Here is a 26,911-nt window from a genome sequence, read left to right as displayed (position 1 = left end):
ACGACAAAATTACAATCTTAGCCTTGACCTCCAAAATCATTGTAACAAAACACCAAACCCCGAAAACGCTTTTCTTTTTGTTAAGTTAAAACCTCTCCCAACAAGGAGTGACTTCAAAAGAAGTTTGTCTTTACAAGATCTATACATTTTCAAGCAGAAAGCTGATGGGAAGAAAGGAATACCAGAATATCAACTAGGGGATGTTGTTTGATTTGACAGTAAATTCTCCGAGCCTAAAATGAGAAATATGTTCTGGAAAATGGAGGAAATTTATAGCTAGATCTTGGGACTAAGGTCATAAAAAAACAAGATATAAGGCTTTGCAGTAAGCTCGATTTGAAGGCTACTGCTGAAAAAGGACCATTCTTACCAGTTCCTGATTTTTCTCCATTACAGGTCGACTCTCCCAAGCTATGTATTCCAATATGTCTACATCTTCCGTAGAGACCAACTCGAGTATACTCGGTCCCTGGCCCTCCTTGAATTTCTCGTCCTATAAGAAGGAAACGGAAAAGCAACACACATGTTGTCAAGAAGTTTGAGAGGTTATATGGGTAATTCAACTCCAGCCAATACTCCTTTAAACAGGGTTTCAACGAGACGTATACTCTGGAAACCTTATCATTCATGTTATTAAAAAGCATTTACATGTAAATTCCTAGCTTACCCCTATTTGAGATTCCAGAGTTATCTCGCCATTCGAAAATTTTCTCCTAATGCTTTAAAAATTTAACTTTAGACTCCGCCATTTTGAAAACAATTCAGTAAAATGGGAACGCACACATAACCTATGAGCAACGGTTCACATTCTGCCGCTCCTGTAGCTTCAAACAAATTGGCGAGAGATGGAAGAGTGGGGAATGAGCCTTGTTATGTCACAGGTAAGCAGCCAGATCGCTAAGAAAGATTTAATATGGCGACCTCCATGGTCGAATCTTCAGCAAATTGAAAAAAGACTTAGAAAGGCTCGGTTACTCTTAATAATCTCAAAATGAAGCAAGAATCATAATTTCGTACATACGCTATTCATCAATGAGACTAAATTGCATGGTTTCTTGGGCATATTTCTCCCTTTATCTCATTTCTACCTTTTCTCTGTGTTCAACTGCAACAAAACTTGTGAATTTGGATACCACGGAGAACGTCTTGCTCAAGGAAACGATGAAGTCTTTCCTGTCTCTCTTCACAATCTACGGAATCATAAAATAACAACAACCTCGGTTCAGTCATGAACAAGGCAAATCTCGACGGCCTAGACATAAGTAAGCACTTAGGTATTAACATGCAACTACTGCCCCCGGTTCTTTGAATGGTGGATAACTCAATCCCCAAGACAAATCTCTATCCCGTGGATAGCGCAATACGTTTTGTTCGCAGTTATCCACTAGATAGCGACTTATCCGTTATTTAGTGTTAGTTTAGCCTCTTAGTCAGCCCCTTGAACAACTCGCAGCCAGTAAATTGTGTTCGCCAGGAGCACAACATGATAACCCTGAGCAGGGTTTGAACCCAGACCCCTCCATCAGGATAGTGAATCAGTGTGTAATGTGTCAATCACCATTTGAAGTTATCGTCATAATCCTCATTGTTTTTGTCTCATCTTATGGAGACTAGGGCCAATCCCTCTTTCTCCCTCCAACACGATTTGAATTACTCAGCACCGACAACATGCGGCTAAAATAAATGCAATGATGAATGATGTTATTTAATATTAGTTATGTTTTTGAGACAAACCTCGTGCCCAGTGCGCTGCTCATGCAGGCTACCTTCGTCCCAGTCTCTGATGATTGCACGCGCGGTCAGCTGATGAAGAATCTGTGCAAGGAAGCGATTGTAGAAAATTACCAAAAATGCAATCACTGAAAGCTGGATAGTTTTGTTCCACTTGCACTTACTTTGCCCTTAGTGATATTTAGATCAGCGGTAGACACCATGGTTGATACCGTTGTGCCGTTAACCTCTGCGCTCAAGGTGGCCTGGTAGGAGTTCAGAAAAAATTCAAAGCATCAGTGTGGACTTAAAATGAACTTGATGTCAGAAAATCAGTAGTTACCTGTGTGCAGTTATCAACAAATCCATAAACCACTTGTCTAGAACCGTTGAACAGCGACAAGAGTTGGTGAGGAGCTTGTACAGGGGGACTGGACCCGGAATCGTGCTGCTGCCAGGTTACTCCCACTGATGTCAGGCCTGGTTGCTCAGCTTTGGACAACTGCGATCTCACCTAAATGAACATTATTTTCTCAACAACGAATTCTTAAATATTCTTTGGATAATCAATTTATCCAGAAGCTATGGCCGTTTTCTAAGAGACTATGAAGATTGGCGGAAGTTGTCATCGATAAATAATTTCATGCCATCAATTTTCATCTCGAGTCATAATAGCCTTTTCTGTTGACAGGAATTCCATACCTTTCTTTCCCATTTAGACTTGGCACTACCGTCAAAAAACTCTGAGGCACCAGCTCCAACTCTGGACATTGCTCGTAGAAGGTAACGATTGGCCGTGGAACTGAGGAGAAAAGGAAACGAACCAAACAAGGTGTAGTGATGAGAAACTTCTCGCATACAAACGGATATATATAGCAATTTTAAAGGTAACGCCTCAAGTCATCGGTGGCGTTTAACCAAAAATCCGAATTATCACTTATCGTCTACAGGTAGAACAGGAAAAAATAATTTAGTATCAGAGATCACATTTCTTTACGGGATGCTGCGCACCCCGAGATCTGCCTTAATCCTAACTTGAAGCATCGTAGCTCAGTTGGTACCGGCATCCAACCGCAGCACACGGACTTGAGTCGACTGTCATCATAAAAGAAAAGAAGACCGAATTGGACGACATCTTTGGATCTCTTCGCTAAGATTAAAAACAAGGGAAGCTTTATCTCATGGAAAAAACATTAAGTTTACAAAATCTGAGAGCTCAAAACGCCCTTCCTGAGTGTTTGCAAAATTTAAACTTAGCTTGAGCATCCAACACAGAGCTGAAGCCTTTGGGAGATATGGTACAATACGATCCTAACTTGGCAAGGCCCTTTTCCGGTTACTTACCCCACACCAAGGGAAAAGAGCCTGTCACTTTGGCAATGATTGCGGATCAAGCCAAGAGTGGTTTCCTCTTCTGTCACGTGGCCATCCGAGATTAAGAACAGATTGCGTGGGTGGTCAGCGGTCGATAAGGTGGGTAACATGTACAGCTTCCGAAGGACTCGCCACAACTCTGTGCTGCCTTTGTCAGCGGTTAAGGACTGGAAAAAATGACGTAATAACTAACGATCTTGACTTTCAACCGGGTTGAAAACCAAAGGAATGGAATGGCATTTTAATTCGTTTACACAGAAAAGAATGTTATGTTCAATGAGAAGGCAATCTGAGGAAGGAATTATATTCTCAACAAGTTTTTAAATTCTTTTCACGTGCCTTCCACGCGGTAAATTTTGCCAGCATGAGAAATTTTCAAGTGAAATAACTGAGAAAATCGTATGCAGCCTGTGCTCATATTTTACCATTGCGAGAATCTGAGTAAACGCAGAAGCCCATTAATGAGCTCCTAGTATACGCCAGTATGTCTCTGGTCAACTGAGCCACCCTACGGAAGCTTAGGAGTTTGCTTACCTCGACAAATTTTTTAGCTTCTTCAAAAGAATCTTTGTCTTTTCGTACGCTATATAGAAACAGCTCTGAATGTTCTGAAAACAGACAAGTACAGCCAGTTAACTGAACTGATTTAATATCAATTTGAAGCTGCACAAAGGGCTAAAGACGCGATGGAAATGCTAAAAAACGTTTACAGAGTAAGTTGACAATTAAACGTGTCCCTCCCTACCTGCCGTCAAAACACAGTAGTTAAACTACAAACTAATCTGAATTTCATATATTTGCACTGCGGTGAAGAGATGAAATTAAGAGATCCTCGCAGCTAAGAACACTACTGAAACGAGTAGTTGAAAATAGGACCTGAAAAAAATTCAGGCTCGTATGGGATTTGAGCCCATGACCTCTGCGATACCGGTGCAGCGCTTTACCAACTGAGCTAACAAGCCAACTGGGAGCTGGTCGATGTGTTGAGTCCAAATAAACCATCCAAGTAATGAATGAAGATTTTAGATATATGAATTTCATATATTTAAATATATATTTATAAACTAATCTCTTGTTTGTAGTCAACAAACCATTGACAGAAATGTAGCGTCCACGGATTTACGAAAAGAACATGGAAATGGAGCGTGTTACTCTTATTTTAACTTCAATGTTCATGGCAATCAAATTTATAACCAAGGATTCTAAGTTATGCGCGAGTTGATTGGTCAATTCCGTTTCCGAGCCCACGTTCTACCAGGCCATTGACTCCCACAAAATGAGGAGAGCACCTGGTAAATCAAACGCTATTCATATGTACATCTGAATTGTTGACGAGACAATAAATATTCTAATTCAAATAAATTACAGAAACTTTTGATTCTCTGATCTGCGATTGAAGCTGGTTCGGAAGGTTTTTTCTGTAAAACAATTGTTGAGGGTTTTGAGGAGGATTTATGACCATTGCTCAGTACTGACTGCAAGGAAAATTAGAACCATTTAATTAAAGAAGAGGTGCTACATTGTGACTATAAAGTAGCTAAATATAAACTTATGTACATGGCATTTCGTGCATTCTGGCATGACTGCTTTTCATACAATTCGAATTGAGTAAACAGAATAGGAAAAACGCTAGAAGAGCAGAGTTCGCGGAGATAAACTAAAACCGAGAAAAAATTACTGGTGCAGACCTGAGTTCTAAGCTTGCAAGGTTTTTGTATGCAGTAGTACTCTTTCGCATTCGTCAGACAATTTCTGGATACGATATTCTTGATTTCACTGTCAAAATTGATCAGTCTATTTGTCTCTGAACGAGGTTGTGCTTCATTTAAAATTACGTTAGCCCTGGTTAGTTCTCTTCGTAATTTCTTCTGAATCTTTCATCTCATTTTTTTCAACTATTGGGCTAATGCAGGTCCTCCTTACTCTTTCGAGCATTTTGATTGGTTTCTAACGCCAATAAACAATTAAGCACCACATAACAATCGCTTTTATGATGAAATAAATTTAATTCACCACCTGACAAATCCATGTTAAGGTTATGTCATGAAAGAAGTAAGATACATTTTCCAAGGGTTTATGCCGTGATAAAAACTCACGGGATATTCAAAGAATACTCAGAAAGACTGACAATCATTTGCCCAACGGCTCGTTATTCATGTTCTTTAAACAACCTGAGCGACTTTATGCCGCTAAACACTCTTGGATAAGGCTCTCTGTCGCCTACATAAATCACATCAGTATAATTTTGCACGCTGCGGAGAACGAGTCAATACATCGCTAAGTAGCTACATTAAATGGAGATAAAACTCATTCCTACACTATTTTTGCTTTCCTATAAGGGAGATCTTATATCACCGTTTTTGAAAAATGCGGAAAGGACTCAAAGAAAATGTAATATTTAAAGCCTTAAAAATAAGTCTGAAATCATTCTCAGTTTATGCGATAACTAATTGTTAATACTCTCAGATTTGTGCTTTACAGAACGCAGCTTTCCCGCACACCACAAGACAATAGCAACATGTCCAAAGAGAACAAACATGGCCACGCCGACCGTGTTCATAAGAGTGGGCTGTGAAGAAAAACGATCTAACAGAGCTGATCTCCTTTCTTGAAGATCCACTTGGGCCGCGTTGAACGCCTGTTGGATACCCATGGCGATCAATATATGAGCTAAGTTGTGGCTTTGGCCAAAATTATCGAACACACCTGCCATTAAACGTTCTGGAACTCTCGCGGCGTACAGCGCGGCGCCTAAACCGCAGAAGACAACATGACGTTTGAAATACACTGTGGATATGCGGTTATACGCTGGGTCGGCGTTTTCACATAACAAAATACGGACCGTGTACGGTGATGTGATAACAAGCCAATTTACGGCAAGAACGCCGACCCTTAGCAAGGCTTTGTAATCTTTACAACGTGGATGGTTTGATGCGCAACACAAAAAAGTTATGAAAAACGAAAAGAACGTCGAAATAGACTGGAAAACGGTAAGCGAATCGTGCACTGCCCAAGCAGACGCGCCCGCGGTCCTAGAGTAAAAAAACATTGCTTGCCCGGCCGTGAACGTGTAAAACCCGATAGCCGCGTAGTCAAAGAAGAAACAAATTCTATGGGAATCCTCTGACATGCAGTTGAAAAGATGTGCAGAGGAACTCATTAAATACAGAACCGAAATTCCCACGGCGAAGGAGATCAGCGGCAGAAAAAATGGGTCAGTCGTGGGTAAGGACGTCATGTTTACAGACACGAACAGTACTAGAGCAAGCAGGTGGCTCCAAACGTTTATAGTTTCGTTGGAAGATCGGAGCAAACTTCTGATACATTCCCAGAAGGTTAATCCGGGTCGTCGATAACCAGACACGATGAATGGCGTCCTGAACACTTCAGGGATTTGGTTGCTTGAGAAGCCGTACTTTTTCTTGTTCGCCCCTTCAGAGTTCTCTTTTACACTTGAAGTTTTCTTCATATTGTCGTAGGCTGAAAAATTATTTTCCCATTCGTGACAGTTTGTCGGCGTTCTTTCTTTCACTTCGTTGGGTTGTTGAGGCCTTTTGTACGTCTTTAGATGCATTCTCACGGATTAGCAGCTCCTTCTTTCGTTTCACTCAGCGATAAAATTGATTGATGGCGTTGTCTTCCTCAATTAGACAACAGTTTATTCATTTGTGGGTCATTCACTTGAAGATTCCCGCCGTTAAATAAAAAATGTGGCTCACCTACGGCTGATTTCCTAGGTGCTTTCGCTTTTGCTCAATTTCCTTGAGCTTACCCGGTTGTCAAGTCAAGCACTGATATCAAACCGCTACCAGTTCTGAAAACGCCAAGCGCTGATCGGACCGCTTACCAGTCGCGACGCTTATCATGAATAAATAAAATCGTTCTCTGCTACACTGGCAGGACAGATACGCAGACATTCTCTTGAAAAGTTCATTAAGAACTTCACGAAACCACAGATTAATACAACATTCCCGAACAAAACAAAGCCAGCGCTAAAACCGGTATGAAATGGATGGCACAATAAGTTCAATTGCAACTGGCTTGTAGAATCCCACGCGCTTCTGCTCGCGTTGACTAACGTCATATTAATTTTAAATATTTACCAGATCATCTTTCTCGAAAGCATCTCCCAGCATTAGAACGCCAGCAATTACCTTTGACAGTATTATAAAGGCGAACAAAAGATTTTCGTAAAATCTTGATTTTCTCGCCTGTGGCGCATAAATTTGATAGATTAGGAAAGTCACATTATTCATGTTAATATTTATTGTATAAGTCTCGAGGGACCCTCTGTTTATATTTGAATAGTTGCGTAAATATGGGCCAAACTGAAAATAATTTGAAACAAAACAGTAATACTAGTTAAAAATTTGTATTTCAAGGTAAAAACACGTTCGTGATAAACTCCACAAAAATTTATCAATGTCACTCACTGAGTATTCGAACCATCGACTTTGCAATGTATTACAAAAAAACGGACCGCATGAAATTGGAGTTAATTGTACAGAGATGTATGTAAAAAAAAAAAACAATTCCGTTGTGATTTATTCTATCTAGGAAAATCAACACAAATCTGATTTTCCTCGTTCTTCGCGGATGTTTCGGTATAGCTTTAAAATGTACATTAAACGAATTAACAAAGCTAGGTGATACAATCCTGTAGCGAAACAAAACGATAAAATTCATTCATTGGATAGAGAAAAGGTTTCTAGAAGCAGTACCCTTTCGTGAGGTCTTCTCGCTTTTTTTGTTTCTTTATAGCATCAAAGCAGGTGATAACTCTGGACAATCAAGTCACCAGAAAAGTTTTATTTAACAAATTTCTATGGAAACGTTAGCGTTTCAGCGGAAATTCGCTAATCGTAGTGCTATAAATCACGACGTTTTCTTGAATGTAACGGTTGAAGCGCATGCATGAAATGCACGCACAGTCAGTCTTCTTGTTATAATTTCTGTCTAGACGGATAATTCCCTTAAATTATTGAGAAGAATTTTTAAGATGCAATAACCTGTCATCAAAAGGATGCTCTAAGTGGATAGAGTTCCACAGTCGTAATATATCCTTTGAACTAGACTAAAAGTAGACTGCTTTATAGAGCTATTAAAATAGCCCTTCACCTGGAGCCCCGCAAAATGCGAGCAGGGCTACCACAGGAACAAGTTGATGTAACATCTGAAAAGAATATTATTCTCTCTACTTGAGATAAGGTATCGCGAGGAAACATATCAAAATTCCATGCAGCTCTTGATAAAACAACAACTACTTCAGACCCATAAAAACATCCGGAAGCAAGCACCTTTGAAAATCCTCGCGTTTGGGGCGTATATTTTAATATATGAAATAAATGGGCGCTTTTACAAGGGCAAGAGAAGACACTCATTGAATTTTTCCCAAAAACGAGGCCAGATGTGGTCACTTTAAGATGCAGAATGAAAAAAACAAAAACAAAAACAAAGAAAACACAACAACAAAAAACCAGATACTATGAGTAGAATAGAAAGATGGTGAATGTTAGGATCGGTCACAACTTACAATTTTGCAATGAGCGCTATGTAGAAGAAAAGGAAATGGTTTCCTTTATTGAAATGCTTTAGTTAGAAGCTATTATCAGTTATTGGAAGAAAGGATAGACGAGTGTGATAAACCAGTCAAAGAATCAACGCCGAAATCTAATCCTCTCTCATAATAAAACATTGTTCTTAAAGGTTTTTGTAACTCGTCCTTACAACAAAGGGACGGAAGAGAGCGCTTTTTTCAATTGTTTCTAATTTTTTATGGGAGGGCCGTTCATTTAAAGAGAGCTGCTGAAACGAGAATTGAATGTGCGCCACTTAAAAGCAGTTATTCTGATAACAGTTCGAGTACGATGACCAAAGCTGTCTCAAAATTTGTTTTAACTACAATGGTAAAAACATTTTGCGAGTAAAAACAATCATGAAATCAATTTACAAGTAGAACAAAGGTACTATGTCTGTAAAAAGTTCATTTTCATGCAATTTTCATGGACATTACATTACAATGATCGGCACAAGAATAGCGTGGAACACTGAAGTGTTAACAGGCCATTGATATCTGCAAAAAATGAATTCAAATACCTTTCTAATTAAGAATATATAGAGAAAACCTCATTAAAAGATCAAGTCCTAATTGAAAGAAAAAGTTTCGGACATTTCTCTGAAGAGGACAACTTGCCTCGGTGACATAAAACATCCGTACTTAAAATAACATAAAAAATATTAAACTAAATTCATACTATATGTATCTCAACAGTAGAAAGCAAACCGCTTGTTCTTCTTTACAATTTTCACGCGTTCCTCTTTAGAAAAACAATGGCAAACTCAACATAAATTTTACTTTTGGAAGAAACATCCACTTCGATCAAATTACAGTATTTGCAACATAGGCGAACTTCTCGCCTTCCTTCGCAGAAATATAAAAGTTCAGTTTAAGTAGATTTATCATGTCCAATTTTACCGGATGGATTCGAAATTAAAGACCTAGCAAACCAGAGTACGATAGCGAGATTCCCAACCAGAACTAAAAGAGTCAAACCGATCGTCTCGAAAAAACTCGGTGTATGTTCTGTAACGAGGAATTCTTTTCTGGCTGAGAGATCCGAAAGGAGAACGGAGAATGCAAAATGGTCACCTGTAGTGGTAAGCACATGAAGAAAGTTGTGACTTTGCCCGATAAAATCGAAGAACCCGGGAACGAACCGTTCAGGTATTCGGGTCATATTCATTAAGGCAGCGGCGGCGAACGAGATAAGACACCCTACGAAGAGACCAAGAGAATCGGGATTGCATGCAGGATCAGAAGAGCACATAAACAGACGAACGAAGTACGGTGAACAGTTGTGCAACCAGGATAGGATGTAGAAACCGGTGCGGACGATGAAACGGAGATCGAACCACTGATGACGAGACTTGCAACAGTTGAAAGTGGCACTGAACGAAATCAGGGCTGAAACGAATAGGAACAACTCCCGCCAGTCGAACAAAAGGAGCCCAGATCCCAGTGGATGGCAGTAAAAATAGAAGGCTTGGCCATTGGTAAATGTGTATACGCTGATAGCAGCGTAATCCAGGTAGTACCCGATGTGGTTTTGTAGCTCGGTCATAGAGCTGAACATATGGGCCACACAACTCATCGTGTACATAATGCAGCAGCCGAGAGTGTACGACATCAGTGGAAAATAAAAATGATCAGTGAAAGGACTATGGTTCCACACCACTGAGCAGTAGCGGGCAATGAGTATCACGGCGGAGAGAACATGGCTCCAGAAATTTACTGTCTCGTTGTTGGCGTAGAAAACACTCTTCACGCTATCGAGAGCGGTCAGGTTTCGCGGCCGGTATCTTGTCGTAAGAAACTCGGTGCGGAAAGCTTGTGGGATTTGATCTTCACGTAATAACATGGAGTAGCGGTGGACCTCATCAGTTTTACCTTCTTTCAGTGACCCATTTTTGTAAACACTATCATCTAAATCGTGCGACATCACCGCACCGTTTCGTTCGACTTGTTTAAGCTTTCCTTGTCTCGTCAGCACCTTCGTCATTTTTAACGATTTCTCCGCTCCCAAAAATATTTTTGTTTTTCTGAACCGGCGCCGGCGCTTCGCTTGTTGATGAATCGATATTGCAAACTGTAAAAACAATTATGCAAATTCCAAACAATACGTAAGAACTGAGCAGATCTAACTCGCGCACGTTCAAAGTCATCTTCGTGGGTTGCACATTTTAAATAACGAAAAATCATTAGAAAACGACAAATTAAAAGACACATTCTGGAGAAAACTTTACAGTAAAATCATTCTAAAGCATCTGTATCCGTTGGATTTAATAATGGTTTCAAAGTTTTGAGTATATGGACTTTAAACTACTATCAATTAAAGAGTCTGAGTATCTTTTGACTAAATAATTGACTCGTGACAGAATAGAGTGATTTTCACAATATCTGTAAAGAATGAAGCAAATCCAAGTTTCTTTCTCTCTCTCTCGCACAGTTTAACCATTGCTTTATTCATTTGAGAGTTATGAACACACTGAACAGAGGTTTAAATAAAAAGGTTGGAGAGAAGAAGCTTACGCTCAAGAATCTTAAAGGGAGTACTTGAAGAAAGGAAAATACGTTACACCATAAGTGAAATTTTTTAAATGTCTTGAAATCCGCAATTGTTACGACGTGACGTTAACGCGCGACTGATTATCATGCTGAAATGCACTGGCGTTTTTCAAGGATAGTTATTTCATATTTGCACACTTGAGTTGTTACAAAATTACGCTTCAAAATGCACACCATTTAACATCTATATCTAGGTGGTTTAAGATGTGTTCAAAAATTAAAACTTCAGATATTTCGATTCCACTCTAACGGTTCACGAATATCGCACCATAGTTGTGGTATCGGCTCCAGGAACATTGCACATCATGGGGACGAGTATGTGCAAACATCGTGGTGCCTGAAGACATTACTGAGTTGTTAAAAAATTTTCTCTAAGTCTCGTTTAAAACAGATTTTTTTCGAGCCTCTCTTTTACACTTGGCAATGTTCTGGTCTTCGTGTTTTAGGAGTGGTGCCCTCATATGTCTAACGTGGCTTCAACGGAGTCTACGAATACGAGGCGCATGAGCGAGTGCAATTAGCTATTCTGACGAAAATATGACCATGGACTAGTATGAGATAAGACACATGAAACTTTCTTTTCCAATGAAGAAACGCATTTGAGTTGCAATGTGTAAGTCCGTGGTATATCTTTTTTCAAAAAATCCCTTTAACACACAAATGAACTTACTGCTTCCAAACACGAGTACGTTGAAAATCCAACCTTCCTTCACAAGACTGAGGCACATCAGTAGTATCTTTTTGGCGTCGTTAAGATTTGAACCCTGTTAGAGAAAACAGATGTCAGTGGTATAACATATTTTTTTCAGAGCAATAAGGACAATGGTGCAGTTCTGGGCCCAGTTGTTCGAAGGCCGATTAGCGCTAACCCAGGATTAAATTTTAGTCGGGGTCTCGGGGTAGTTTTCAAGGTTATTTTTTAAGCATCAAATAGACATATTCTTCTTTTCATATATTTCTTTTAAAGCTTTTAGATCTGAAATCAGATTTCACAGTAACCCTAGAGCTTGGTTCGTTCCTTGTAAAAGGCTAATGAGAATGTGCCACTGAATGGGGTCGCTCAAACGACTGGATTGACTGCAATGAGGTCGTATTTTCAATGGAGTTACTAGAATGGTTAATTTAGTACTATCAACTGAATTGATAACGTAAATTGGCCACCATTAGCCCTTCGTCAGAGCGATTGGAGGAATTGTGGGTTGTGTGTGACGAAGGGCTAACGCTAAAAACGTCAGCTTTTAAACTCTTTACGGTGGCCAATTTACCTTTTCAACTCAGTTGATAATACATTACTCTCCCACCGATGCAGCACCACAGTTTCTTCAGAAACTTACCCCCTTTATTTACTAGAATGAATTCGCCCATTTTCGGCATTATAGGGGTAGGAGGTTTCTGTCAAGTAGGGATTTAAAGATGGGAAGATTCCCGGCTAAAAAGTTGATACCATGTTACCAAAAGTGATTAAGATGGGGTCTGTAATTGGCTAAAGTATATACTACAATGGGGTTGGGGTTCTGAGAGGCCAGCGGCACGTTTCCGGCAAAAATTGACCCAGGTACCTTCCTTGCCCTGGCTTATCGTTTCCTTCGGAAAGTACAAATAGCACAACCTGAGATTAAACAGCTGTGGACAAACCATAGAAAAATGACGCAAATTTCCTAATTAAATGGTTCTGGAGTTTGAGATTAGCGCCGGAAATGAACAGCTCTCATTTGATCCCCAGAGGGATTTTCTTTAGCATGCGAAGAACATAACTACTACGCGCTTCTGTACAGAAACGTACAAAAAATGTATTGACAGAGATCAACACTGACCTTCATTGAGCAGGAGAGATCAAGCAGAAATATCACTTCAACTTCAGAAGGACTTTCAGCCTCGAACTCAGGATAAAATGTGAGCATACAAGCCTAGAGGAAAAATGCGTCCATGAGATTAAAGGTCTTTAGAGAAGAACACACGTGACCCTCATCGCTCTTCCACAGCAGAAAGCAACTAAGAGGATCTTGACTCCTTTGGAATGGAAAGGCAGGTCGTCACAGGTCCTGAGTATTAACCTTGCTATTCCGCCTCTTTATATCAAAAGTACAAGTGATTGTAAGTGTTCAGTGTGAAAGATAACACTAGAGAGCTGACCACTGACCTGTCTATCTGAATTGTTGGTGTGCCGCTCCACCCACATCCGGGGTACGTGAATCTCTGCTAAACCAATCAAAAGTTGAAATCCATCCCCAAGAGACTGGCCTGGCTCCAGTTCTATCACTGCTTTGGTGGCTGTTCGCTGGATAGAGAAACAAACAAACATGAATATTCAGATAACAACGTTATGCTGGGCTAATGCTCGAAACGCTAGGTTTTCAAAATTCGCTGCAGCGACTCATCTACCTTTATCAACATATAGTTTACAATTAACAAAAGGAGATTAAAATCTTCCTCTCTAGAATCGTGGATAGAAGAGGAAATGCGAAAGGCACAAGTAAGAAATGAAGTCAAGAAATATAACTAGAGAGCGCTATTTAATTGCGTATTTTAAAACCAAAACTTGAGGAAAATATCAATGAGATATCAAAGTAAAACCAAAACCTCGAGAAGCGCAGGAAAACGCGGGCGATCAAGTCGTGATCGGTTTTAGTCTTGTAACTGATTAATTGAGAAGAAGAAGGCGTGAGTTTTCTGGACCAGTCACAAAACATAGTTGAAAGTAGCCAATGCAGTCCGTTACATCTTTCGATACGCAATGAAAAAGTGCTCCACAAAAGCGTGAGTGAATGAATATTACCTTAACTTTCATCGCATGAGTCGGTGAGTCAAGTGAGCGAATCTCAAAGGGCATCTCCACGGACACTTTCATAGAAACGTCAAAGGCGGGATCGCTGAAAGAGAACAACGAATAAAGGATAATAAAAAAAGGAAATGCAGCTTAATTCTCAAGGTTGCACCCGAGCAACTTTCAAAAATAAGGAGAAAAAATTAACAGCTGTTTACAAATCAACGCACTCCCATCCCGGAACTCACCAGGGTCCCACTTCCCTTATCCGCACTGTATCCACATAAGTCTGATAAGAAAAAAAAACAAAAGAACTTGATTCAACGATGAAGTTGAAGTCAAACGCGCAACAACACAAAAGAAGTAAGTGAAAGAAGGCATAAAATGTGGCTCATGACCTGAGTTACTTCTTCTAAGGCCTTGTCACGTGTCCATGGAGCCACGGAGCCTGGGAGCGAGAAACAGATGTGTTCGCCGTCCACTGTTAATTCAGTGACATAAGTTATCTTGATTAACACTTGAGCACCGGGAGGAAGGTTTCCAACACTGACTGTAAACACATCCTGAGTAAATATGAAATAAGCAAGAGAAATATGAGATATAAATAAAGGGTGGGATCTTATTAGCGTTACCTTGAGAAACCTAGAGAATTCGGAGAAAGGGGGCGACATGTTGTGGTGGTGGCGCAGTCTTACTCCATATAACAACAAATGAACATTTACTCTAAAAATTCTACGTTTCAAGAAATCTAAGAGGAGACCACTAAAGCTATCGACGATTACCTTTATCTCAAAATCGAAAAAGACTTCGCTACAAAGCTGGAGGTGTACGAATTGCATGATAACCAAAACTTTGCTTGAAGGAGACAGGATAACTGAAAAAAATATAACCTTTTCGAAGTTTTAGACCTATAAATTCTTCTTTTGTTCACTCAATTCAAATGAGCAACTTCGATATCACAACACAACCTAGATGAAGTTTCGTGGTTGAAAATCAGGTGGAAAACACGTTACCTACCGGGGTTTCCTCGTCCATAAGGTAGGCCCCATGCCCCTGGCTGATGGCTTCCCTATATTCTTTGTGCGCTTGTTCTTTTTCCTTCACTTCACCAACGATATGCTTACCATTGATGAACGCCTCAAAACCACAAACTATGACCAGAAGGACGTCGACAGAGAAGGTATGTTAAACTTCTATTCAACAGTACTTCGGGAGCTTTTTAAACCCCGTTAAGATAAAACAGCAGGTCCGATTCGTCGGCAACGTGAACCCTTAATTTTGAATTCATTCTCTCAACCAAAACAAGGGAAAAAACTATTACAGAGAAGTGAATTTCCTAGATATGAGAGTCCAACAAAGTTTACCCCTCAACTATAACTACAAGTCCGAAGGTCATCTGCCGTAGCCAAGATACAAATTACAGGAGTTCGAAACGGTTCATCACACAAGTTTTTTAAAAATAGTTTCGAATTTTTCTATAAACTATCAGGCTGTCGACTAAACACAAACCTGCTGCCATGTCGTCGAGAGGGAAAACGTATTTAGCTTCTATGGGCGTCGAGCTGTTATTGCTATACTCTTGAAAAACTATCACCTGTGGTAAAAAAAAAAAAAAAAGAATATAAAAATGATTTGTAAGCTTATCATTGCCAAAAATTCAAACAGCTCTTGGAGAGAGACGATAGGAGCTACGTCACGCTTCGGGCATCTTAAACTAGATCGCTTGCAATCCGTATGAATCTTCTCTATCCTTGACCGTACTTCTTCCTTCTTAGTTTAGTCTTGCTTCTCTGGTGTTTTCCTGTCTAATCAAACTAATCATTAGTCATTACTAATCATTACTAATTTGCAATCCGTGTCAATCTGCGCCATCCTTGACCATACTTCTCCCTCTTGGTTTATCTTCTCCCCTTCGATGTTTTTCCACCTCGCCGATCTAATATTTTGTAGCCTCCTTCATGATGAAATTGATTTTTCGCGCCCAGAAACCGGAAAAATGTGACATAATATCACAGATCGCGATGCAGCTCAATCAGAAAGGGAATGAATGATGTAGCCTACCAAATAAGCTTAATCAAATTTTCCTCGGCAATTTGACCAACCTGAGCCGCCAAATCCAACAGCCTAGCTCTGATATGAACTGACTGCAACGGGATGGACTTGTCTCCAGTTCCCTTAAGTCCTGCCTCAACTTTAGTCAGAGGATCCACAATTGACATCACATCCGTTAGGACTACACTGCCGCGATGGTCTAGGAAAAAGCATTTGAAATCAGTTCAAAACTCTAGTTACATTTTCAACTATTGTAAGAACATGCTTAAAAGCAATAACAAATAGCAAATAGACTCATATCGCAATTTATTATCCATAATATAATTGAATAACAGCGACCTGTCACCTTAATTTTAGAAACCTACAAAAAAAATGTCAAAATGGAGGACGTTCATTCAATACCTTCGGGAGCAGCTTCCGAGCTATCATCGAAAAACCCGCTATCAATCGAGGCATCATCTCGATCAGCGACTACAACATCACCACGCAACACAAACTCAACCAGATATCTGCAAAAAAATGGAAATTTTTAAAGATCTTTGGACAGATATTTTACACACACGTATCGTAAATAAAGGTTATAGTTCTAAAAAAAGTATCAAATAAATCTGGCCCTGCATAACTGCCGAGGCTTAACGCACTTTTTTTTTTAGCATTACGTGACTTAGGGTAGTAAACAGCCTCAAGTAAGCTCCCTAACAACTCTGGGAAGGAAGAGAGACTGTATCACTTCAGGCTTTGCCAGAAACGAAAAATCGTTTCCCGGCCAAAGCTTGGCCTCAGTTTATTTTACAGATCCAGAATTGATCAAGATGCACCGTCTCTTTTTAATATGAATCTATTATCCAACAAACAAATACCGAGAATGGAAAATCTTATCAAGAAAATATGTGTTGATATAACACCAAATCCTCCCAACTAATTTAAAAGAAAATGTAAAGCAGTTTATGAATCAGATCTATGAAGTCCTCTTAACTGCAACCCTCAAAGCTAGGTGATGGACACCAAGCACTGTTACAGTTACCTTATTTTCTGTTGGTTCCCGTTGTAGATGGCAAACTCGTCGTCCTGAGGAGCAAAAACGATTTTGTCAGTTACAGCAGTCTGGTGGAAGCAACTTGCTTACTTTAAATGCCTACACAACCGACCTTAAAGTCAGAAGGCTCATTATCCGTGTTTCTCACTCCATGGCAGCTGCTATAACCTGATGGAGGCGAGGTCAAATCCATGGCAAATGTCTTGAACTCCTGAGGAACCACAAAACACCAATTACATCGGTTGTTGCTTGTGCTTTGAACGTCACACCTTATTGACCAATAGAAACATCTTAATTGGCTTCCCACCCCCCCTTCCCTTGGGATCGAACATAGAGGCTCGACGATTAACGTTCAGGTACCAGACTCACAATCACATTGTAAGAGTTCGAATTCCGGTCAGAACTATAGTGCTGTTTACTTTGGAGAAACACTTTACTGTCACAGAGCCTCTCTCCACCCATGAGTATAAATGGGCGAGGGGGGAGGAAGGGCTAGAGAGGAAGGGGGGGGGGGCCACCTGAGATAACCCTACGTCCCATCAAGATGCAGTAGCAATACTCTTGGTCGTTTCAAGTTTCAAGCAACAAAAACCGCAACAAGCTCTGACTGCAATTTGGGGGTAACTCGAACTTAATCCACATAGTTTGGGCGACCTACATGTGAAATGTGAACTCACCCATTTCTGTTACTTCATCAGAGCGTTTTCCGTAGGAAAAAGAGGAAATACAGGACGTTTCATACAGGCTATGGTATATTGTGTTGTTCATCATCATCTTAAAAGGTTTTTTAGAAGCCTCTCGTGTTGCTATGAGTTTCAAGATTGTTACCTTGACTTTACCCAAGGCGACCTCATTCACAAGCATAAGCCTTGATCCCTTGCTTCCAGGTGCCGAGTACTTGGCACTGGTGCTGTATGAGAAAAAGTAAGAAAATGATGAGGTTTGAGCTTAATTTTGATATAAGAAAAACGATTGTCACCAAAAGCCATTGGTTTTTTACTTTCCTAACTTCGCCTACTTAGATACAGTAAGAGATGGAACTCAGGTTATCCAGCATGTGTACAGCAAACGCCCCTCTTTCTCCCGGAAAAAAAAAAAAAGAAAGAAAGAAAAGAAAAAAAAAGACGGAGTATCTTATTTAGAGAAGTGACAACTTCATCCTAGTTGCAGACTAAGAACAGTACCGCTCCGAAGCGTGATACGTGGCGCGAGTCAATAAAAACCGGTGGAAGATATCGCAACGCCCCGTAAAGGTGTGGCTTCCTAGAGTTAAACCCGTGAGGAGATCTTTTATTGATTACCACATTGTGTGAATCGATTGAGAGGCACTGACTGTAGATTATCGAGGCTGGATCATTCAGCACACAAGTAGCTCCTACCTGGCAGAATTGGAAAAGTAAATCCCACTTCCTAACATTCCTGGGTCTGAACGTTGTCCTCCAAAGTCATCCACGACAATTTTAGGCATAAGAAGCCCTCTACAAGAAATTTAAAGTACACCTCACATGTTCCCCTCTTCCTCTAAAATATGATACTGTACATGACTCTTGAGGGTTTGAGAAATAGAAGGAAAGAAAGCTCGATATAATTTCGAACAATGTTATAACAACAACAATCCACAATCTTAATAATACTCATAAAGACGTACCTTGAAAGTATGCCTACAAAGTTTGCCACCTGCAATAAAATTAAAGTCACATCATTACATATACCCTTTACATATATGCAGCCAACTGTCTTCAGCTCCACTGTCCATTAGCGCACGTATCTTCCTTACAGGAAACCTCCGGGTAAATCAATTTAATATCTTGTCCTGTTACCGTCTCCTTTTAACGATTTAAGATATCAAGTGCACGCGCGGTTAAAATAAAAACAGAATATTAACATACACAAAACTATAGAAGAAAACTAGAGAAAAGGAAAGAGTGCAGAATTACTAACAAGACCGTGACAGTTAAGCGTTACTTTTGCAAATGGCGCTCACCTTCGATGCATGGAAAAGAAGAGCATTATTTCCAATGTGGGGAGAAAAGGCAGTTTCCTCCACAGGACGGTGGATAGAGTATACATTGAGTACATCAATCTCTGGAGGACTGACAAAGAGAGCAACATTTACAAGTTATATTCAACTCTTATATCTCTGACTTACGTCTGTTCAATGTCTAAAAATACATCTATCACGAACACCTTTAACACAATAGGTAGACTAAATCCTACCCCTCCCCCCGCCCCCATCCTTCCCCACTCCCAATCCGGAGCTTATCCCGGTTTCCAAAGCACAAATCCCTGGATGGCATGCTTGTCCATCGCCAGGTAACCACCCAGCTTTTCATCAGGCTTCCCTGACCGCTGGCCGGTACCTGGGTGGAGAGAAGCACTGTGAGAGTGAAGTATTTGGCCAAAGAACACAACACAGTGACCTGGCCAGGTGTGAAGAAACAGAACACGAACATTAAGAACTGAACCTTAAGAATCTCAGAATTGAAACTTGCCAACAGTTGTATAATTTTTAATTAGAACCTGGCATGAAACCGAATACTGTTTATCCTATCAAAGGGCATGTTTATTGACCCACGCATAGCTTTCACATACCAGAATTGAGTTTAAGCCTTTGAGAGAGGTTGTTGTTCATGAGTAAGGATAGTTTTTTTTGACGAGGTAGAGCCTTGGAATCAGATAAAATCTAATTCTAGGAGGATACGGCCAATAAAAACCTTAACACCAGGTCTTGAGACCAGCTGCTTGACCCTGAGTCCAGAGCACTAACTGTGAGGCTACCTCGTCTCCCACCCTTTTGCGTGGTTACAGCCAATTCTTTGAATGTGATTCACACACTTGTAGAATGCTATCAAATCTCCAGAAGTGTTGCTAAAAAAAATTAGTAGTTGTTTTACAGTGGAGTTCTCAACTTCAGTTGTTTGATTTTCTTACCTTGTTTCGCTTGATTTAACAAGCTTTTGGATTTTTTTGAAGCCATCACTTTCATGGTTAAGGCATTCAATGTAGGACTTGAGTGCCCTGTACTTGGAATGTACATCTTGTCTGGTTTTCCAGTTTGTAGACTCACCAATGCTCACCATGTCTTTAATAAGCTGTCAACAAATAATGATAATTTAAGATACAATCAGAAGAAATGGGTAACCCTTGTAAGCTTTACTGTACCTGCCCAAACTGTAATCTTAAAATTGTCATCAGTATTTCAGAACTGGTGAATCAAATAACTTCCTTTCAAATACAATGAAATTTACCATTAAGCCATTTGAAAGGATGTTTATGATCAACAGTATAACTGACACCAGCAATTTAACTCTTCAACTCCCAGAAGTTACTAACATATAACATCTCCCTTTAATTCCATATAATATCCAGCAAACAGGTAATAAAAATACTTAAAACTTGTCAGGTAGATGTTGTAATCACAAATTCTCCTAACTAATTTACAAGAACATGTGTAGCAAATAGAGGGGAGAATTAACAATCAGATCTCAGGAATTTAAGGGTTAAACAACTATTCCCACCCACACGATAAAAAACACTCATGAATCAACCTTTTCTAATACCTGAGATGTTCCTTACTTGACACAAGTCTTGTTTTTGAGCAATGAGGTGCTTTGAACTTATGTTTTCTCCTCTGTTCTTGTGAGGAATAGCTGAGAAAAACTCATCAGATAGCTGGTGAATAGTGCTGACCCCTTCACTATCATCTATTGATTTTCTCAATAAAAGTAAGATTGCTTCAGCTTTCTCTACATCCTCAAGTTTGATGGAACTGAGAGGAGTGGCCAGAATATCTGCCAGACTGCCTACTGCCTCATTCCAAATGTAATTGATAAGGTTTGCAACTTCAGGGGAGATTGAAGAATCTTCCTGTGAAGATGATTCCTCATTCACCAACTGAAAATAGACAAGACACATAATCAATAGACAACAAAAAGATATTTTTCCTGGGGAAATAAGTTTGAGATATGTTGTATCTTGTTCTACAAAATACTACGATTTGAGTGTCCTCTTTTATGCCATAAATTTGTCTTACAGAGCAATATTCAATCTTGTTGTCCTATCAGTGGGTAAGAGTAATCCCAAGAAGGACTATTGTTGGAAAGAAAATCACTGAAATTTCAAAAACCTTGATGTAAGTAACTCTTGGAGTCCTTGTCAGAGTCAACTTTGATGACGACTTCCACAAAGGTTGCCAAAGTGTCAATCACTTCTACCAAAAACAATCCCTCTCAGGAGTAACAAATAAAGGGGGTAAGTTTCTAGAGAAACAGTGGTACTGTGTCTGTGAGAGGGTATTACAGGGTAATTTAGTGTTATCAATTAAGTTGATAACGTGAATTGGCCACCATAAAGAGTTAAAAGGCTGATGTTTTGAGCATTAGCCTTTTGTCAGAGTGATTGGGACTCAGGACTACTCAAACCAGGACAATCAGACCACACTAGTACTATCAAATATCCTTTTTCTGTGAGGATAACTTCCAAACAGATTGTCAAAGCCTCTGTCACCCTCCCTTAAAATAGTCCCCTCCAGGACTACTCTCACTCTAGATCAAGGAATTTCTCATTTTCTTCTATTTTACTCAGACAAAAATTACCATTTTTTGTTGAATACATAAGTTAATACCCACCTGTTTCAGTCTGTCAGAGCCAATATTGGGTGATGGATACTTTGATAATTTCTTGTAACCGTCTGCAAATTGCTGATCTATTATAGCAATGAATGCTCCAAATGCCTCCTCAGAAGAGCTGAAATATCTGCATTCCTTTGTCCCTTCATTATATCCCTGCAAGAATCAAATGTAAAGGTTACCGGTAACCTACAAGAAATCACAATTAAAGCAAAAATATGTTTTGCTAAGGTGTGATGTATCCATACAGTAAATGCATATTGTTAAGTCTTGTGCATCTTATGTAAAGGGGCTCCAGGTACATTTGTTCATATTCACCTTTTAATGAGGGATAAAATTTTTGTTGCTTCAAAAGAAAAAGCCAAATTCTGCAATATTACTTATTATATACAAGTCTACAGCCAGGTTTCCTTGAGGTTAATCCAACTATTCTGATTAGTTCTTACTTAGCTGGGATTTTGCCATACAGATGGTTTCCATAGAAATGATTATCAGAAGTGTTTACAAAGAGGTGGTAAATTCAAACCAGACAAGTTTAATCCAAGTGCCATGATGATGTATGAAATTACTTACTAACCTTGCTTGCTTGAGCTGCACTGGGTAATATTGGCCTGCAGTCCATACCGCCATGACCTTAGGCCAATATTCCTCAGTACTACCCTTGCACTTAGTTACTAAGAGGTCAATATTCAAAACTGCTGATCGCATTGCTTTTCTTTGGAGTTACAACCCAAGGCTAAATACTCAAGCAGAGTTTGCTGTTGTTAATTTCATTTCTGTGAGTGGGCTGAGTAACAATGCAAGAGATACACAGTATTGTTTTTCCACATCTTGCTGAAGAAATTACAACAGCAAGGCTGATGGCACTAATTTTGTCAACTACCAAATTTGAAACATTTGTATCTACATATAATTTGTGGTTCAATTGCTTCCTAGGTTTAAATTTTTTAAACTAGTTTGAACCATATTTTCCTTCTTAAAATCATTATCATAATCTGGCACAAAAGGAGATAAAACTCAAACTGATTTTAACTGTCTAACAACACTCCAAAATTTGATCTTACCATGATGAATGCCATCAAGGTACCTTGGTGTGTAAATAAGCGGTATCTTGAGCTGGTGCAAGGTACATGTGAAGGAATGAAGTGCAACTCCAGAGAGTAAAGAAGAAGAGGACCCTCACCAGGATTTGTTTTCTGAAAGAAGCAATGCTATATCTAGAGCATCAATTACGCTTATTATCAATGATTACCTAATAACTAAAGGTCTTCATTGTTACTTTAAAAAATTCAGGTTTAACATAATTTTTACCCAAACTTCAAATCTTGTAAGCCTATGTGGGGATTCTCCAAGTCATGCAAATCTTTAAAAGTTCTTGCATGTCTGAAATTGTAACAACCAGAGTTCCAGAGCTAAAGTAGGGCTCCAAGGTCATTTTCTTTACAAAAAGCCACCTTTTGGCAACCTTCAATAGTAAAATGGTTGTCAGGAAAAAAATTCTGGTTTCCCCCCCCCCCCCCCCAAAAAAAAAATAACCTTCATATAAGTGGGAAGACATTTCATGTCCACTACATTAACAACCAGTAAGACATGGTACATGTTTATTTGCAACACTTTCATTTGCCAAATTTGTATGGTCAACCTCTTGCCAAGTTGCAATTTTTGTATATTATAGAAAGAAAAGAAACAAGTTACAAAAATAACCACTGACTGAACATACACCAATAAGAAAAACTGACTTAAAATGGCCCATTTACGGGAGAATACCACCTGATTGGTGTGTGTTTTGAGACAATTAACTGTCACATAATTTTTTATCTGTGCTGTAATTAGATCTTGGAAGTTGAGTAGCCATAATAGCTTATCTATAATTTATCTTTTAAAGTTGAACGAAGCATTACCGCTAGTAGGGCATCTTTAACAATTTCACAGTTTGGCTCATCAAATTCTGGACCATCAACTGCTTTGTAAGGCCACACCCTATTAAAAGGAAAGGTTGAGACTGAAATGAAAGCATTACAGGATCATATTTTTCTTTGTTGGCTAGCTAACAAGCACCTTCCCAGCCTATGGGCACATCAAATTGAAGGTTTTCGCTGGTTTCCATAGCATGAAGCAATTCAGTAACATCACCAAGAGGCCAGCAAAGTCTGTCGACTCCCTGCTCTTGCTTAATGTATATGCTCTACTGCTAATAGCCTGGGATTAAGCCACCAGAACTGGACACACCCTAGAGTGAAACTGATTCAACCAACCCCAAGACTGTGGTACGTACTTGTAAGGGATGGCCGTAAAAAAGTTTGATAGTCAGTATCAATGGACACTAATACTATTGCCCTTTCTTAAAGTGAAACCTCCAAAAAGAGATATCAGTTAGTATTGAGCCAAAAGTATGACTCAAAATGTAAGACTATATACCACACTTCCATGGTCAACATTACCAATAACATATCTGATGTATTTTATTACACCTACTTTATTCTATTGAGATCTGGAAGCTTCTGTTTCTTTGTAGGTTTGGTCACATTATCTTCCCTTTGGTTCTTAGCTATCATAATAATAAATGTAGCATGCATACAATAAGCACAAATTTAGCACAGATAGAAACTGTAAAACTCCTCTTTTACCTCTGATGTTTCTGTTTCAAGGATGGAAAAAAATAGGAGACATTTACATGCAATGGGTAGGGTTGCTAATTAGCAGACTTCATATTTTAAATACAATGATCAATTTGACTCAAATGATTATGTTCTTCCAGCTGTTTTGTCAAAACCACATCAAAGAAAGTCAATTTTAAAGGGGAAAAATAGCATGCTTTTATCTGTATGCCCTTCATGAATTCAAATAACTTGCTTAGTATCTGATACCTTACTACTAACTTTTCAAGATTTAATAGTTTGGAGTTTAAGATGTGATTAAAAAAATCTAAAAGTAAGCCAAGCTGACAATCATAATGTGCCTCCATAACCCAGTTTCTGCTGCAATATAAATAACCAGAAGCATTTCAACTTCCCCTGAATGCCAGGTTTAGTAGTCTCAATTTAATTAACAATTTTTGATTACCAATTTACTCCTGGGTGATATGAAAGTGAAGTACTTTGCCCAAAACTGACAAAATAATCTTGCCAGGATCAAAATCAATGGATTATGGAATTAAGTCCAACCCTTACTATTTGATATTGTAGTATTAGATCCTATCTGGAATCTTAAATGAACCAATAACTAAGGCCATTGGGCTGTTGAACTGTTAGATCTGACAAAGTCAATGTTCACACAAAATTGACAACCATGAATGCCAAAAAAGTTTGTCACAGCTTACCAACAATCTTGCCTGAACTAAAGTTCTGTGATTCAAGGGTTTCTGACAAAGGAAAAGGCTGTGGATCAACAAGTTTTCCAGACTTGATGCAGTCAGTAATGAAATCAAATGGAACCACTGGAATTCCAAGCTTCACTGCAGTTCTTCCCTTATACGATGACAAAGCTTGTTCAGAATCACCAGTCACCAGAAAGTTTGTCTACAAAAAATAAAATAGATATTTTGTTAATGGAGCTTGTAATACAGAAATATACAAGTTTCAACAAAACATAACTGTTGCCGCACAAGCATTTCCAAATAGGAGGTGTATTCTTATAGACTGCTAGATTCTCAAACAAAACAGTCTTATATTCCATCATAGAATACAGGGATAAGTGAAGGTACATAAGTAGAGATTGAGAGCTTTATTCAAACTAACCCTTAAATTTATTGTGCCATAAAATCTGTTAAATTATTAATAGCAAAATATTTACCCTTGTAATGCTCTTATTGTACTTTTTACCATCACCTACTTTTGCCAAGTCTAATGCCTATTTCAAAAAATTTGAAACCCTGTAGTAGGTATCAGTATACATGTTTTTAGTTTTTTTTTTTTTCAGACAGGTTGGTAAAGGTATCGCACCTTTATGTCAATACACTCTCCATAGGCCAGAATGACAGCAATGCTGAACCAAACCCTTTTCCCTCCCTCTCCCTGGCCTGCTAGGGTCCCCAATTGCAACATTAGCATGATTATTGACAAATTCGACTGTCATAACCCTAAAAAAAGGAAACAGAAACCTTTCAGGCTGTGATAATTTCAAGCCAAAAATAAAAAAAAAAAAAAGTCACTATTTCATTTTCTATGATCAGCTAGAGAAAGTTTCTTTTCAACAACCCATACATTATTCAGTTGAACTAACTTCGATTTGCCCATAGCTAGCTGCCCTATCATTCTGTGACAGAGTTCGAATGCCCCCTTACGGACCAATTTAGAATGTCGGACCATCCATAACACAGAATTTAAAATCACCAAAATTTGGTTATTGAAAGATTAAAAATCGTTTGAACTTATGAAATCCTCCAGCTATTTACAACCCACATTGTAGGCTCAAGTGTCGTTGTGGCCAAGGGGATTTTGCTATACTGGTTGAAAAGCCTCGTCGTCTAAGTTGACGAAGAGCCAAGCTGCTTAAATATTGAGTATGTTGCGTACAAGACAGGGAACGTTAACAAGCAAAGCTACGACTGAAACTAAAGATTATTTATACCTGTTTTGTTAGTACATATGACAATGTACCGCCATTTTCTACGATCTTTCGTCGAATTTCTTCCTTCCCTTTGTACGTTAGCGACAAGGAAGCAGCAAAATCAACCACGAACTGGCAATTTTCAAAGACGCCGGAGACTTTCAACGTACCCATGTCTAGGACAGAAGGCATACACTTTGTGTTTTCATTTTGCACTTTCTGCAGGTAGCTGCGCTGTCAGCGCTAAATAAAGAGATGGCCTGGGAATGAACTTACACCAGGTAAAATGTCAGGCGAACAACAACAATAATGGCTGACTTTATCATCACAACACAGCGGTCAAACGTCCAGCATGCGCGAAGGGAGCAATTCTGGCCGACCCCCGCTAAAAAATTTCAAAGAAAAACATAACATGTAACTACTGCCTCGCAAAATAGGCGAAAGAAAATTGAAAAGTTTATAAATATCTGTGAAGACTTTATTGCCTATTTGCAGTCTGTAAGTCTGATCTTCGAAACCTTTGTTTCTACGGGCGACTTGACCGGTTACCGGGGTACACGTTCCCCATTTCTAGATCTTCCATCTGCTGGTTTTCAGAGGTTTTCGAGTCCGGCTTTGGCGCAATTAGTTTCCTTCCATCGTAATAAACTTTTGTAAACATACTGGTGTTAAAT

General features: G+C 39.2%; 3 protein-coding genes across 4 annotated transcripts in view; all 3 read right to left on the bottom strand.

The window, feature by feature from the left end:
* The window catches only part of LOC113678812 (protein mono-ADP-ribosyltransferase PARP4), a 42,947-nt gene extending 16,357 nt beyond the window's left edge, over positions 1–26,590 (bottom strand). For both annotated transcript variants that reach the window (XM_089214802.1, XM_089214803.1), the window contains exons 1-32: positions 26,259–26,590; positions 25,009–25,207; positions 24,165–24,237; positions 23,591–23,669; positions 22,754–22,885; positions 21,690–21,845; positions 20,638–20,955; positions 19,993–20,153; positions 19,046–19,154; positions 18,710–18,738; positions 18,441–18,539; positions 17,890–17,971; positions 17,174–17,272; positions 17,050–17,093; positions 16,428–16,534; positions 16,076–16,224; positions 15,483–15,567; positions 14,991–15,124; positions 14,372–14,536; positions 14,222–14,262; positions 13,986–14,079; positions 13,350–13,487; positions 13,024–13,116; positions 11,880–11,973; positions 3,619–3,692; positions 3,055–3,251; positions 2,413–2,512; positions 2,054–2,224; positions 1,896–1,976; positions 1,735–1,815; positions 1,089–1,190; positions 371–493 (exon numbers count right to left, since the gene is read on the bottom strand). In XM_089214802.1, coding sequence (XP_089070928.1) covers positions 371–493; positions 1,089–1,190; positions 1,735–1,815; positions 1,896–1,976; positions 2,054–2,224; positions 2,413–2,512; positions 3,055–3,251; positions 3,619–3,692; positions 11,880–11,973; positions 13,024–13,116; positions 13,350–13,487; positions 13,986–14,079; positions 14,222–14,262; positions 14,372–14,536; positions 14,991–15,124; positions 15,483–15,567; positions 16,076–16,224; positions 16,428–16,534; positions 17,050–17,093; positions 17,174–17,272; positions 17,890–17,971; positions 18,441–18,539; positions 18,710–18,738; positions 19,046–19,154; positions 19,993–20,153; positions 20,638–20,955; positions 21,690–21,845; positions 22,754–22,885; positions 23,591–23,669; positions 24,165–24,237; positions 25,009–25,207; positions 26,259–26,429 — 3,780 coding nt within the window. In that variant the 5' untranslated portion in view covers positions 26,430–26,590. The remainder of the gene's footprint in view (positions 1–370; positions 494–1,088; positions 1,191–1,734; positions 1,816–1,895; positions 1,977–2,053; positions 2,225–2,412; positions 2,513–3,054; positions 3,252–3,618; positions 3,693–11,879; positions 11,974–13,023; positions 13,117–13,349; positions 13,488–13,985; positions 14,080–14,221; positions 14,263–14,371; positions 14,537–14,990; positions 15,125–15,482; positions 15,568–16,075; positions 16,225–16,427; positions 16,535–17,049; positions 17,094–17,173; positions 17,273–17,889; positions 17,972–18,440; positions 18,540–18,709; positions 18,739–19,045; positions 19,155–19,992; positions 20,154–20,637; positions 20,956–21,689; positions 21,846–22,753; positions 22,886–23,590; positions 23,670–24,164; positions 24,238–25,008; positions 25,208–26,258) is intronic.
* Positions 5,071–7,293, bottom strand: LOC113678809 (membrane progestin receptor gamma-A-like). Its single transcript, XM_027195720.2, has one exon. The coding sequence runs from the start codon at positions 6,656–6,658 to the stop codon at positions 5,531–5,533; it is 1,128 nt and encodes a 375-aa protein (XP_027051521.2). The 5' UTR covers positions 6,659–7,293; the 3' UTR covers positions 5,071–5,530.
* On the bottom strand, positions 9,389–10,744 carry LOC113678810 (membrane progestin receptor delta-like). Its single transcript, XM_027195721.2, has one exon. The coding sequence runs from the start codon at positions 10,641–10,643 to the stop codon at positions 9,531–9,533; it is 1,113 nt and encodes a 370-aa protein (XP_027051522.2). The 5' UTR covers positions 10,644–10,744; the 3' UTR covers positions 9,389–9,530.
* Positions 26,591–26,911: the final 321 nt, after the last annotated feature.

This window comes from Pocillopora damicornis, chromosome 8, assembly GCF_964200805.1.
Source record: "Pocillopora damicornis chromosome 8, jaPocDami1.2, whole genome shotgun sequence".
Lineage (NCBI taxonomy): Eukaryota > Metazoa > Cnidaria > Anthozoa > Scleractinia > Pocilloporidae > Pocillopora > Pocillopora damicornis.
The sequence above is the reverse complement of the archived record's forward strand: the minus strand, read 5'-3'. Positions and strand labels throughout refer to the sequence as shown.

Bases quoted from the DNA above. Each gene is read 5' to 3' on its own strand.
- LOC113678809 (XM_027195720.2), bottom strand. From the start codon at position 6,658: ATGCATCTAAAGACGTACAAAAGGCCTCAACAACCCAACGAAGTGAAA.
- LOC113678810 (XM_027195721.2), bottom strand. From the start codon at position 10,643: ATGACGAAGGTGCTGACGAGACAAGGAAAGCTTAAACAAGTCGAACGA.